Source organism: Theropithecus gelada, chromosome 5, assembly GCF_003255815.1.
Source record: "Theropithecus gelada isolate Dixy chromosome 5, Tgel_1.0, whole genome shotgun sequence".
In the NCBI taxonomy this organism is placed as follows: domain Eukaryota; kingdom Metazoa; phylum Chordata; class Mammalia; order Primates; family Cercopithecidae; genus Theropithecus; species Theropithecus gelada.
Genome location: NC_037672.1, coordinates 46,726,370 through 46,741,356, shown reverse-complemented (window position 1 = coordinate 46,741,356; position 14,987 = coordinate 46,726,370). Strand labels below are relative to the sequence as shown.

At 36.0% G+C, this 14,987-nt stretch overlaps 1 protein-coding gene across 4 annotated transcripts in view; it reads left to right on the top strand.

The window, feature by feature from the left end:
* The window catches only part of BMPR1B (bone morphogenetic protein receptor type 1B), a 400,498-nt gene that overhangs the window by 340,319 nt on the left and 45,192 nt on the right, over positions 1 to 14,987 (top strand). For all 4 annotated transcript variants that reach the window (XM_025384633.1, XM_025384635.1, XM_025384632.1 and 1 more), the window contains one exon: positions 7,348 to 7,507. In XM_025384633.1, the coding sequence (XP_025240418.1) occupies positions 7,365 to 7,507 (143 nt within the window). In that variant the 5' untranslated portion in view covers positions 7,348 to 7,364. The remainder of the gene's footprint in view (positions 1 to 7,347; positions 7,508 to 14,987) is intronic.

Here is a 14,987-nt window from a genome sequence, read left to right as displayed (position 1 = left end):
TGTGGTTTATTTGCATTCCAAAAATCCAGCGATCCTCTGAAAAATGAGAAGCAATTTTAGAGTGGCTTCCAAAAGCCTTACTTTTTATTATTATGATAATTTAGTTAGTAAACTAAACTATAACTATATAACTATATATGTATGTATATAACTATATATATATAAACTATACATAACAAACTAAGTGAACTACACATGTGTAGTGTCTGGATTTATATTGTTTTAAAGATCAGTTATTAAAGAGAGAAAGAGGGAAGAAGAGAAGAGAGGGGAGGGAGGGATGAAGGAATAAAAGAAAAAAAGAAATGGCAAGATGGAATGGGCTCTTAATGAGTGACTTACTTGATATAGTATTTATTCCTGAGAAATTTCCTGAAAGGATAATTTTTCTCAGTTTTTTTCTTTATATTTTCTCTCAGGTTTATTCATGATTCTGTTTTAAAATATTTATTGAAAACCTATATTTATTTAAAATGCAGTTGGGAAGAAATAATCAACTTTGTTGACATTTGCTCTACAATTAACTAGAAACTATTCACTATTTGACTTTCGTTTTTCTTTTTTTGAGACAGAGTCTCGATCTGTTGCCAGGCTGGAGTACAGTGGCATGATCTTAGCTCACTGCAACCTCCACTTCCTGGGTTCAAGCGATTCTCCTGCCTCAGCCTCCCAAGTAGCTGGGACTACAGGCACGTGCCAACCACGCCCAGCTAATTTTTGTATTTTTAGTAGAAACAGTGTTTCACCATGTTGGCCAGGATGGTCTCCATCTCTTGACGACATGATCCGCCCATCTCAACCTCAAGTGCTGGGATTACAGGTGTGAGCCATCGCGCCCAGCCTGACTTTCTTTGGTGAAAAACTTTTTGTAGATTTTACTCTATTGATTTAGTAAATAAAATGTACTAAATTACATTTAATTTTTTTAATGGTTAGATACCTTCCGGTTGTTTTCAAGGATTATCATTTTTTATAAAACTAACACAAAATCAAGTAAAATGAGGATTTAATTAATAAATATTTATATGAGTCAACTAAATCAAACTTTTATCTCTTTTGATGGCTGCCTTTTTCCTGCTTCCAATGGAAGGATACTAATATAATAAAATGTGAGAAGATATATTCTTATATGTTATTTTAGTCAGATATCTGATATTTGGGATATATCTTCATTATTGCTAATCCACTGGATGTTTGTTAATCATCTTGATGTTTACATTTATTATGAATACCTGCCGTTTGTCTTTTCTTCTATTTATTATTTCAGCATCATAATTATCAGACAAATTCATGTTTTCATAAAATATTTCTATATATGCATGTAATTGTCTTTTTCATGTCATAGCTGATATATTCTCTTTTGTTTATGATCCAAAATGCCTGGCTTGTATCTGTGAGACTGGATTTTGTACAACTTCAGTATGACTAGATATTAAAGTGATCCTTTTATAAATACCTTTGCATAATTATAAACTTAGATAAAACAGTCCAGTTTCTCATTGGCCCTTTTCTCAAACGTGGAGTACACATGAAGAAGATCTTACCATCTTTCTTTCTCATAGTTTTCTTGGCGTTTAAGGTGAGTCTCACCAGGTTCATTCTGCTGCTGCTTCTCTTCCGCCTTGCCTTATATCTGTTAAGCTACACATTATCAATTGTTTGTTTATTTATTTTTGAGACGGAGTCTCGTTCTGTCGCCCAGGCTGGAGTGCAGTGGAGCAATCTTGGCTCACTGCAAGCTCCGCCTCCCAGTTTCACGCCATTCTCCTACCTCAGACTGAGTAGCTGGGTCTATAGGTGCCCACCACCACACCTGGCTAATTTTTTATATTTTTAGTAGAGACAGGGTATCACTGTGTTAGCCAGGATGGTCTCGATCCCCTGACCTCATGATCTGCCCGCCTCGGCCTCCCAAAGCACTGAGATTACAGGCATGAGCCACCACGCCCGGCCATCAATTATTTTAAAGTTATCAGGTGATTGGTAATATTGTGACTTGTGTAGATTGTAGATTTCCCAACAATTTAAGCACACATGTAAACGTAACACATGAAAACATGGTGAGACATCAGTGGAGTTAGTGTTAACTACCAAGCCATAGTCGTTGGTCCCGAGCGGAATCCCGTCATGAAGATTAGCTAGAGAAGTTCCTTCTTGGCTGGATTCTCTTTTGATGTCCAGTTCCTCATTGTTCACTGATGTGCTTTATTCCACATCAGGATATGTGACTAATACTTCCTTAGATTGAGTGGACAAGGAATTTGTAAATGCATTTAAATAGCTCTAACTATTATCTGTCCTAATTTGCTACTCCATAGATCCATGCAGATGTAGAAACAGGAATGTAGAAAGAGGAATTATGGCCCCTTTGAAAGTAGATTGTGAAAATTTCATAATGCAAAATTCAGTATTCCCTGACAGAGATAATCACATTTTTCTAAAAGATGCAGGATTTTCATGCATTTCTTCAGTACCTATATGGTGATATAAATCCTTCTCTACATCTCTCTCTGTTTCAAACACACACACACACACACACACACACACACACACACACTACAGTAGGTTTGTTTTTACATAAAGAGATTTATTTATTTTTTTAGAAAACATCCTCCCAAGTTCCCCTTTCCCTGTCGCAACTACACCTGTGCCTCTTTTCATTGCTTTGGCATTTTCTTCTATATCTCTAAATAAATACTGTACTACTGCTTCTTTATTATTCAATTGTAGGCATTACCTTTGACTTTCCACTATCAAAGATGAGGATTTAGTTCTTTTTTCCCATCCCTGCTTCCACTACATATGTACATATTTCAGTCTCCCATCTGTAAATATTTGGTTTAAATATTTAGTTCCTTTGTCCCCTGTGCTCATTACAAATGTGTTTCCAAACTCCCAGTGTAAATTTAAAATACATAAGTCAGCTTATTAATTTCCACATCTTAAGAGTTCTCTCTTCCAACATTTTTTGACCTGCCTTCAATGAGACCTGCTTGCTCCTGAAGTCCTATGCAATGTCTCATCTTATTAGCCACATTTACCATTGTCTTGGAGGTAAGCTTCATCTTCTCTTGGGAAGGACCTACCGTTAGCAGGTACCTATTCCATCTTTTTTCTTGTTTATACCTTGGATGGAATTCCAAGGTATTTTTCTTGTTTATACTTTGGATGGAATATCTCCTCCAATAACTTTCTGAGAAGGATACATAGGAGGTAAATTTTTGAGACTGAAAATATTAAAATGCTTTTTTTCCCCTACCTTCACTCTTAATTTGCCCAGGTATTTATTTCTGATATGGAAAAATTTTCCCTCAGACTTTTGAAGGCATTGTTCTATGTTATTCTAGTTTCTAGGTTTTCTGAACAAAGTTCAATGCCATACTTATTTTTTATCTCTTTTCTCTTTCTCTCCCTCACTTTTTCTCTCTTTATAAAAAGCATTAGGGTGTCTCTTTGTCTCCAGTGTTACAGAATTTTACAGTGACATGGCGTGGATCTGTTCTCAGGTGCTATATGGGTTCTTTCAAATTAGAAACTCATGAGTTTTCATTATAAAGACCGTGCGTGATTATTTGATGATTTTCTTCTCTCTGTTTTCTCAAGTCTTTCTTTCTAGAACTAATATTATTCAGATGTTGAATCTGGATTCATGCTCTAAGTTACTTAACTTTTCCATCCTTGTATTTTGTGCTGTGTTGTAGGAGATTTCCTAATCTTTATCTTTCATTTCACCTGCTGGGATTTTCATTTATGCAATTATATTTTTGAAGTTCTTTACTTGTTATTCTCTTTTTAGAGCAATGTGTTCTTGTTTCATGACGTAATGTATATTTGTAAGATGAGGGTATTAATAATAATTTTAAAAGTCTTTATTTTCTTTAATATAATCTACTTCTTCCAAGTAGTATTTGTTTTATTCTCAGTCTTTGATGTTTGAGGTTTCTTCAAATATCTGTTTACCCTGAATTAGTGGCCCATGTGTATGAGAATGGATCACAGAAGAAGTGACTGGAAGCTCTGTTGTCACCAGTGGGCCTCACGTAGGATAACATTGCAGGGCTGTTTCACTGAGAAACTCACAGTATCACTATCTTTATGCTCTTTGTTCTTGACCTGGTCAAATTACCCAGTAAAGAAGGTGCATACCAGGCTGCATTGAGTTCTGGAAGCCATGTGGGGAGGTGAACTGGAGGAGGCAACATCCAGTGTGAATGTTCACTGAATGTTTGCAGTAAGATGGTACTCCTGCCCTCTTCTGTGCTTGTTGTCCTACAGTCCTTGGCTTCGATGGTAAAATGGAAAAATAAAGAAGGCATTTCAGTGATATGTATATTACTTTTACCCTTCTTGTCTCCTGCAGGGGTAGGAAAGAAATACTGCTAGCCTGTAGGGAATAGGAAAGGATATCTGAAGTTCTAATTACTGTACTTATAAATATATTTTCAGCCTCCTTCTGTTTTAATATCCCCTTCCCCCTTTTAGAATTACTTTTAGAAGTACTTTATGATACCATTTCTGGAGCTTTTGGGGGTTAAGCGGTAAAGCTTTGCTTCTTAGCTTTTCCCCACATTTGGCTTAAGAATCAGCTTTTGTAGATTTGTTATCAATTCAATATATCAGTTTCCTCTCTAATTATTAACTCTGTTATTTCATTAGATTATTCATAATTCATACAAGATGTGCATCTGACTTTCTCAAACAGTTTCCTGTAAATTTTGTCCAAAAAAAAATGTTGATTGCAGTGGGCACCTGTGGCATATGAGAAGATTGTCTTATGCAGAATCCCACCCCGAGCCACAGCAATTTTGATTCTGTAGACAAGTGACTGCTTGTCTTTCTGCTTTTCAGGCTTTTATTGTTAGTGTCTTCTCCCTTGATTTCATAGTGTAGGTTCATTTTCTTAGCCCCTTTTTCTCTTATGAGAGTGGGATTTAATAACTAGAATACCCTGTAAGTAAAACAAAAAATTATGCTATAACATTCTTTCTTGTCAGTAAATATATTTCTACATCAGCATTTTAATGGATATATAGGAATCCCATTTTACAAATATACCTAATCCTCTACTGTTGTAAATATGGGTTGTTATAAGCAATATTGCAAAGAACCTTCTTCTAGCCAAATTTTATACCGCTCTTTAAATAAATTCACAATGTGACAAAATCATGAATTTTCTCTTAAAATGTTTCTTAGAAAATAGCATCTTACTTCCAATCACATGAGGATGTTTTCTTTTCTACTTTAGACCATTTGGTGTCAGTGTTCCATTTAACAGCTTTTCCCACCAACTGGTAAGTTCTGTGTATGTTTAATTCATCCTAGTTACACAGGCTGTGCCTGGAAAATGGGAGGGCGCCCAATACCTATTTGCTAGTAGACATTTGCATCATAAATGAATTTTTATTGTGTTTTAAAGCATAAAAAATAAAGGGTCTGGTATGAAAGAAAGCAGGAAGTAATAAGTTTTAAATACTCTATTTTTATTACTTGGTCTGCTGAGCTGACTCAGGTCATAAAGGCAGTAACATTGAGAACCAGATTTAAAAAGAAGGAGCTTACCACGAGGTGGTGAGATATAGGTACACCTACACACATTACTCTGGGGTACCAAGCGGTGCTACACTCTCATGTGGACAACCTTGGAACAAATGGCTTTCAAGATAAGGCAGTGACGTGAACTATTTAACTTCACTTTATTTGGAAATTTAACCTAAGGATGAGCACACTGTTATATAGAAATAATAACATGTATTGGAAGTAATTGTGTGGTTGGAATACATATTTGCTTAATCTGGTGGGTTTTTCTAAGTGGAGTCTACAAGTAATTTTTTTCACAATTATATGAGATCTTGTTGAATGTGCACATTTCCTGGCTCGCCTGTGACCTGCAGAATCAAAATCGCTGTGGCTCGGGGTGGGATTCTGTATATGACAATCTTCTCATATGCCACAGGTGCCCACTGCAATCAACATTTTTTTTTTTCTGAACAAAATTTACAGGAAACTGTTTGAGAAAGTTAGATGCACATCTTGTATAAATTTGAATACTTTAATGAAATATTAGAGTTAATCTTAGGAAATTCTGATATATTGACAACATATTTTATTGCTTTTTCAACTATTTTTTTCTGTAAGAATTTGAATAATTAGTTTAACATGCAGAAGGTCAGGAAAAATTATCACAGATTTAAAAAAATAAACTTCTAATTCTCTGATGGAACCATTACCTGCAGACATTCATTTTTTGTTGAAAACTATAAAAAATGTGTGGCATATCTTGTACTTCTGACCTAGAATTTCAATTTTTTTTTAACCCAGCAATTTTAAAATATTTTTGTTGATCTTGGATTTCACTATAGATAAGCTAAATGTGTTATGAGAGAGATTTTAAATTGAAAATTGCTCACGGTGACAATTTATGCAGTTACATGGCATATATAAGAGCTCTTACTAAAATGCCTGAAACAAAATAGATATTAATGAATGCATGTCCTCTTCTATGTAACAAACATTCTAAGCTGTTGACATGAGGTTTGGTGTCTATAATTATCTCCATTTTAAGGATAAGAAAATGAGTCACAAGATTATTTATAAAGTTATCTAAGGACAGCTAACTTAGTAAATAGTAAAGCCTAATGTTGAACCCAGAACATCTCTTTCTGAGAGATCATGTCTACCAAGGTGCCTTCTATCAAAGATGGTGGAAACATCACTACAGTAATAGGTAGGCATTTTGCATTTCCCCATGCTGATGGGGAAGATGTATCTTTTGAAATATGCCTTGATGTTAACTAAGTTTTTATCTTCTTACCCAATTTTACAGATTAAATATTTCTAATAATTTCTTTAAAAAGTACACAATATACCTAAAGTAGAGAAACTCTGTGATATGGTAGAAAGACAGTTTTAAAGCTTAAACAATTTGAGTTTAAATGCTGTGGCTCCATAGTCTATTGGCTGTGTGCAGATCTCTTAAACTTTGAATCTCAATTTTCTCATCTGAAAAATGGGGATGATAGTATTTACCCGTAGAATTGCCAGATATAGTAGAGGTTGTCTATATAATGTCTCATTGAGTTCCTTGCACTCAATTAAATATAGCTGTTAACAATTTAATACATAAAAGACAATCCTGAAAGGATATGGGTCTTTCTTTATTCTGTATGAGGCATATACTGGGGTAAAAGACATGATTTTAATCAAAATACCAAAATGTCTGCTTTTCTGTTTAAATCTTTAAGTATCTTGAATACTTCATTTTAGAATGTAATCTCATGTTTTCCTTTGAACAGAAGACTAGGGTAGCCTACCCCACAGATGCCTAACTCTTACTATTTCTTCTTTCAGCAAACTTCCTTGATAACATGCTTTTGCGAAGTGCAGGAAAATTAAACGTGGGCACCAAGAAAGAGGATGGTGAGAGTACAGCCCCCACTCCCCGTCCAAAGATCTTGCGTTGTAAATGCCACCACCATTGTCCAGAAGACTCGGTCAACAATATTTGCAGGTTGGTGATATTAATAATTTAAAGCTAGCTTTAACAAAAAGTCACACTTTTTCAACTATGCAACTGTAGGCTAGTGTTTCAAAGAACACATTTTAGAGAACAGTGCCTAACACTGTCATAAACTCTTAGAGCTGTGCTTGTTTTAGAGAAATACTGAATTGTGTTTCATCCTGAAACAATGTTCTAAGATTCTTTTTCCTCCCTCCAGACAGCACATATACACATGAACACAGACCTCAGATCCCAGGCTCCTTGTAAAGGTGCAAATGCCAATAATTTTCTTTCAAAAGACCTGGTCGCCACAATGAGTTAAACATCAGGGGCCGTCATATGCATGTGATTTTGTCTGTTTGTTTGTTTGTTTCAACCATTCATCATGCTGATGTTGTTTGTATTTTAGAAAGAACACCTAAGCTGCTGGGAATATTCATAAACTGACTCTGGGAAGCAGTACAGTGGTAGAGCTCATGTGATTCCACCAGTTGCTAAGAAAGGCATTTTCCAAATTCTAGAAAATACTCTTTAATCGGTGATCATGTTTTTATAGATACTTTATGACATTTGAAATGACTGTTTGGCCTTTTTCTTCCTTACATGCCTTTATGCAGCTCCATCCATTCCTCTGATCACTATAGCTACATTTACTCCTTACGGTAAGGTCAACAGTGAACAAAGAGCTATAGCCTAACGAAGCCAATGTGTGCCAAGAGAGAAGTGGGTCAGCTATTCGGAAGAGCGTGGCCCTCAAGAGTTAAAATGTCAGAGAAGCAGAGTGTACCTTAAGCTTCAAGAGGGGGTGTGGACTGAAATAGGAAGGTGGACTGCTAGGTTTAGAGCCCAGGTAGAATATTTGGGCAATCATTTGAGGCTTCATTAGCCAGAAGGTACGCAAAGCTGGGTCGAATGCTTTTTTTTTCTTTCTGAGAGGTTTTTAAAAAAAGTTTTTAAGTTTCCCACGAAGCAAAATCTAATATAAGTATAAGCTTACCAGGGTATTCCAAGAACCTAGTATATTTATCACAAGAAACACATATTGACTAAGTAACACAGGGAGGAAACCTGGGTATATTCATAAATATATATCTCATTTAGTCAGCAAAACAATTTATTCTCACCTTTAGACAAATGAAATTTCAGATCGGAAGAGGTCTAGTAGTTTGACTCTTGTGCTACAAAGTTGTGACCACTGAATTTTATGCCAAGGTAAAATGATTCCAAAGCTCAGTTTTTTCCAGGGAAACACTGCCTCTTTATAGTAAATAGAAAAAGTATCAGGAAAGTTTAAAAATGTTTGAAAGAAAGAAAATTAGCAGGAGGAAACAAAGTAGTGTGGGGTATTTTACTATTGTGTCTAAGTCTGTGGTATTCAGAATACATCTGTGTGTGTCATTTGAGCTATTGTCCTGGTGATCAGGATTTTCCAGAATTAACCTGGTTTCAAATATTTTGTCCTATTTTCCTGATAAGCCATTTGGGTATCCTAAGTGGATTTGGTAGAAAGTATTCAGTCAGCGGTATCTGCAGTGGAAATTCTGTTGTGGGAAGAAGCTCGGCATGTTCAAAAGAAACTCTTTTTTTCTAGAGTACAGGGCGTAGGAGCAGGGAGTAGGAACAGTAGAGTACAGTGGTAGGAGCTGTGCCTGGAGACAGGAGGTATAGTGACTGTGACCTGGTGGGCGATATTGAGAATGTGATCTTATTCCTAAGGGTGTTGGGAAGCAAGTGAAGGGAGTTTTGCACAGGAGTGGCTGTGGGTAGACATGATCTGATTTGTTTCTTTGCTGCAGAATATTGGATATATTAGAAGGAGACAGAAGTGAATTCAAGAATAGTTAGGTCAGGGAAATTGAACAGTGGATTGGGTAAAGTCAGTTTATGTGCAAGAAAATGATCTTGAGCTAGGGTGGTGCTGGTGTAGGAGTTAATGGGATCTGTTTGAGAAATATTTAGAAGGTAGAGTTGTGTGATTATGAATTAGATATCATCTAGGAGTACAACCAGAGAGCCTTTACAAGTTCCTGGATGTAGATTTAAATGCATGGGGTAGACTTTTAATGAAAGAGGACAGATGAAAAGAACCAAGTTCCAATCTGGACATGATACATTTGAGGTTTTTGATATATCTGAGCAGAGGTATCAGTATGCAGTTGGATATGGATCTGGGACTCAGAGAAGAGGTTGAGGAGAGAGGTCCAAGTGCACAGAGCATTAGTCACTGTTTGCTGTGAAACAGATAACCTCAAAACCACAATGGCTTATAATTAAAGACATTTATTTTTCATTCGGGGTTTATAAGGAGGCTGTATCTGTGCTGCACTCTGCTTGGATTGAGTGGGCTTCACTTCTTGCTGCTGTTTGAGTTTAGGCCTGCTGCACATTTCTTCATTTTTCTTATTTTAATTTTGGACCAGCAGCTACACAAGGCATATTGTTTCTCTCAGGAGTGTGAAGGAGTAATCTTTTAAAGTTTTTGCTCATATTGTGTCCTCTGACATTGAATTTTCCAAATCAAGTGACAAAATCAAGGTCACAGTCAAGGGGAAGCAATGTCCATGGTAAAGTATGAAGAATTGGGATTAATGATAGAACCATCTACTAGAGTATGACTTGGCCATGAGACATTTAATGCTTAGGTAAAGGGGATGTCTGCAAGATACTAAAGAATTCACAATAAAGCAGTGAGTCTGGTGTCACTGAAGCCAAGTTTACTTAGAGAGGTAGTAAGGTCAGCTATGTTGGATCTGTTAGAGTAGGATAAGAACTGAAACATGGCAATCAGATTTATTGACACTGATAACTGCAGTTTAGAGATATTTAATGTAGTAGAGATGGAAGTCAGATCAAAATGGGTTATGTATTGTATGGTTGTCAACCTTTGATTTATGATAGCAAAGAAAAAGTAAACAAAAATACAACAGAAAGAAAAACAGCAACAGTAAAAATGGAACCCCTCAAAAGAACACAGATATACCATTGCAGTCAACATCAGTGGGTTAACTTTGTAGAAGTTAACAGAAAACTAAAATTTACTGAATTTTTTATGAATATTAGCATGTTTACTTTTACCTTTCTTTATTCATTGTAACAATCCGATAAAGAATGTGGCAGTGTCTATGTTTGCTAGGTGAGAATTCCGAGGCTCTAAAAAGTTAAGTGATTTTCCATAGTCATGATAATATGATAGAAAAATTGTGGCCAGGACTCCAAAGTCCTGAATTCTTGGCCAGCAGCCAGTTCTGGCATTGGTTTTCAAAGAAGCAAACATACACTCTTGAGTAAAAGGCATATGTATTTTCCTAATGAAGTATTGATTCCAGTTGAATCTTCCTGTGAGCTAAGATCAGTCATATGTGAATCACAGGGGCTACATTTGTTTCTTTGTCCTAAGACCTATATAAATTCAGGACTTTCTACTTCCATTCCTGTAAGCACACTCTACTCTCTACCTCCAAATCGGTACTTCTCAAGCTATCTCTAGTGAAAGATAATTTTCCCTCCACAATAAATTGTATACTGATGATTTGCTACAGTATAATATAAAACAAATTCTTAGAAAAATTAATTTTTAAAATACTTGCAAAATATACGCTCCATTTTTATTGCCTATTATTTACCTTCAACAGACATAAATTTGTTCCTTTAGATTGCTATACAAGTTTTCATTTTTAAATTCACACCTTCACAGATCAGTAGCAAGCAGTTTGCTGACCTGCAGGGAAACACACCTTGAGCGATACTGCACTAAGTGTTACCCTTCCAGGTAGAACAGTGTAAAGGATAAGGTTGTATTTTCTAACGTGTACCTTAGAAAAGGGCTGGTCCAAATTTTCTGGCCTGAGGCCTTGTACCACCCAGATCTTAGTCAAACTGAGTGTTGTGGTAAGTTTCATCTTCATTATCACTTCCACCTAGCTGGAGAGAATAATCCAAAAGGAGGCAAGAATCAATTGTACTTACAAGAGAACCTGAAATTCCACGTGCTAATTTGGAGGACATGTGCAAGGTTTTAGAGGCTTGTAAACTTCTTTTCAGTACCATCAGTTACTCTACCAGCCTTCACCAAGGCCAAAATCATTCTTGGCTTGATCTCTGTCAGGTGCAGATACAGCTGCTTCCAAAATCCATGCCATTTCCATTGATCATGACATTCACATTAAAGGATGTAGTACAAACACAGCGTGACTGAATACAGTAATAGAGCCTTTTTCATATCTATATTTGAAAGTAAGGGGTAAAGCCATTGTCCTCTCTCCCTCGAGATAGAGTCTGTTTTCTAAATATCTTTCCATGTGTCACTTTGCGTTGTAATCCATCCAGTTCCATTTTCAGATTCTTCTCCTAGGATGACAGACCATCACTGCATACCTTGAGTGCTGTAGTTTCCTTGAGTAACTCTTCTTATGTGGCTTTCAACATGCCAACGTTCTGTTTCATTTTCCTGTCCTAGAAAGTGTTATCTCAGCCTTGTTTATGTATTTTTTTCTCTATATAATCAAATCTGGCTTTGCATATCATTCCTTGTTTTACTTGATGTGGTCTGTAATCACATATTTGTCTCTATCTCACCACCTCTCTCAAGTCCCTCCACTTCCTCACGAATGTTAAGCATTTAAAAAAATTACTTTTGACTGTTTTCTTCAAAGACAATCTTTAATACTTCTTTACTTATCTTACTGGTTTCTTACCAAGAATTCTCCTGGCTGGGGAGTTTTCAGGGTTTACAGATATAATAAATCAAATGGAATGTTTGTGCAAAGGATGTGCAAATGACACCAGACTGCTTAAATGAGGAATTAGATAAGCCTCCAACTCTATATCCTGAAGAGTCCCAGGGGGAAGAAAGAAAAGCGTAGGGGCTCTGAGCCTTTTAACAAAGCTTGTGTTAACGCAGGTTTTAAACCTCTTGCTGAGTGTGGTGGTGTGTTTTCAAACAGGTGCTCCTGACCTGAGGTCTCAGAGGATTTAAGTGTGCATTGTTCCAGTTTGTTTGCACATTTTACCTTGCATTCTGAATGTCATTATAAACCATCCAGGGTTTTATTTTTTCCACTGTTGCCCAGGCCATTTAAATACTGATCTATATAATTATTTTTTTCCGGTAGAAGATGTTGATTTCAAACCATTGCACCTAAGAGAATGGTGGCTTCTTCATGAGAACTTCTAATTCAGTTGTTAGAGGCTGAAATTTAAATTCACCTATGGAGGCTTTTATAAGGAAGAACTCTCCTTTTGTGCCTTTCGTGAGTCATCAGTGAGAATGTTAGATGGTCCCAGTTTGTTGTTGGAGTTAATAGAAAGTGATCGTGCAGGGCACTTTAAAATTATACAGAGAGAACTATTGAAGATTTTTGAGCAGAGACAAAAAATGTGAGATTTATCAGGCCTGCTGTATGGAATGGGTTGGAGTCAGGAGAGGAGAGAGGAAGTTCTGCAGGAAGGCCCTCAGAGCCATCGAGGTGAGATGTGGTGAGGGTCTGCATTGGGTGAAATTATACTAATGCTGGTTGAATGTAAAAACTGAGACAATTTCAACAAATCATGCACCTCATAGAAAAAAATAAACAAAATGCTAAATCATTTGGTAAGGGTATCAGGGAAGGATATCTGATAGTTACATGATCTTGAGGATAAAATAAAAGGGGCATCTCTCACATTGGTACTTTGTCATTAATGTTGTAACTTCACCTTCTGCCCGTACTGTGACCCCTCAGAAGGAAAGCCAGGGAAGGGGAAAGTAGACCCACATGTATTTCATGCTATATTCCCTCCACCGCTATGGGAATCCATCATCTAAGATGATAGGGGAAAAAAAGTAGGATTGTATTACTTTGATAATTACCACTACTCAGCATTCTTCTTCGGTTACTTCACAATCGGTAGAAAACACTTAGGTAGCTTATGATGTCTCCCTGTTCCTGGAAGTTGAATGACTTTTCTCTTTTCCAGGATTGGTGGCCTTCATAGACTATGAGTTCCTCAAAATGTACCCTTGCATACTCGGCACCCAACTCTGCTCGAGTCATAGTATGCTTGATAAGTGTAAAACGTACCACTGTTAACAAAGCTGTGAGCAGCTTTCAGCTATTTTAGTTAATGGACTAAAAAGCTGCACCATTTAAATGGTAATTCTAAAAGTCATGTGTATCTTTGCATTTACCTGTGACAAAAACTGAAAACTGACTTTATTCCCTTGAGTGTGAAATAGATATTTTAGAAGACAAGGTGTTCTTAAGAACTTGTTTACGGATGACCTAAAATCAGTTAACCTTTAAAAATCAATTCTGACTAAAATGTAAAAGAAATTCAAAAGAAATGTAAGAGTTGTTGTAGAAAAACTGTTAATCTTTCCAGCCAGATGCAACTGAGCAGATACCCATCATATAAATATAATGCTTTCAAATTTCCTATCACTTGATTGAACAGAGCAGATAAACTCTTTTTAACTAATACTTTAAAAAATTGTTTTACAGTTAAATGAATCTTTATAAAGATCTAAACTGTTAGAGGAAAAGTTATACAAGAGTCTCTTCTCAACTCTGGTGGCTATATGAACAACACTGGGGTTTACAATAAAGAAACATAAGATCTTAGTGGAAGAATAGAATTAAAGAGACCAAAGTTTGGGTAACCCTTGTAAACACTGTACTCATGTTAAATAAAGATGCGGTCAATGCAGTTTTAGACATCTTATAAAATTGGTTTCTAACCATTCTACAACAACTAATGAATGAGTTGGGTTCCAGAAGACTGTGTTATAAATCTATTTTAACCATAAAAAATGAAATAAATTATTGACCATAATAAATGCATCTATTCTCTGAATGCATATCTACCTAAAAAGAGTATTGCTTGGTCCCTTGAAGCTTTAAAACAGGTAGACACCTTTCTTGCAAGTGTATGTTCACCTGGGCACACTGAAAATATCTTGAGGCAGTTAAATGCCTGATGATTTTTCTAGATGTTCCTTGTAGACTGTCCTTTACTTTTGGAATATTTGGAAAACTTAAGGAGCCTGGAACCTGTATAATCATCCAAGAATTGGAACAAAATTGTTTCTGTTTTCTTTTTCTTTCCTTATCATATTATTTTTTTTCTTTCCCTGAATCCTCTTCAAGAAAAACAAGGCTTGTATTATAACTGCTTTGACTTCATGCAGTCTTTAAATTCTCCCGTGCTTTGCTTTTTCATGAGTTAACATTATGTCAAGAGGCAATTAGCACTGATGACTGAATAGCTTGCGCGCTCAACTACTGTTTCATTTTGTTATCACTTTTCTTTGTCTATAACACAGGGACGGCATTTTTGAAATGTTACATCAATTGTCGTCTTATTTCATTCATAATCATTACTAAAGTTCCATGATTCATCCTATGTTCATGTATATATCTCACTTACTTTCAATTTTGTTTAAAATTATTTCCACTTTTATTTCCTTTGTGATTCTTCATCTTACCTTTTTATCACTTTCAGTACTCTGGGA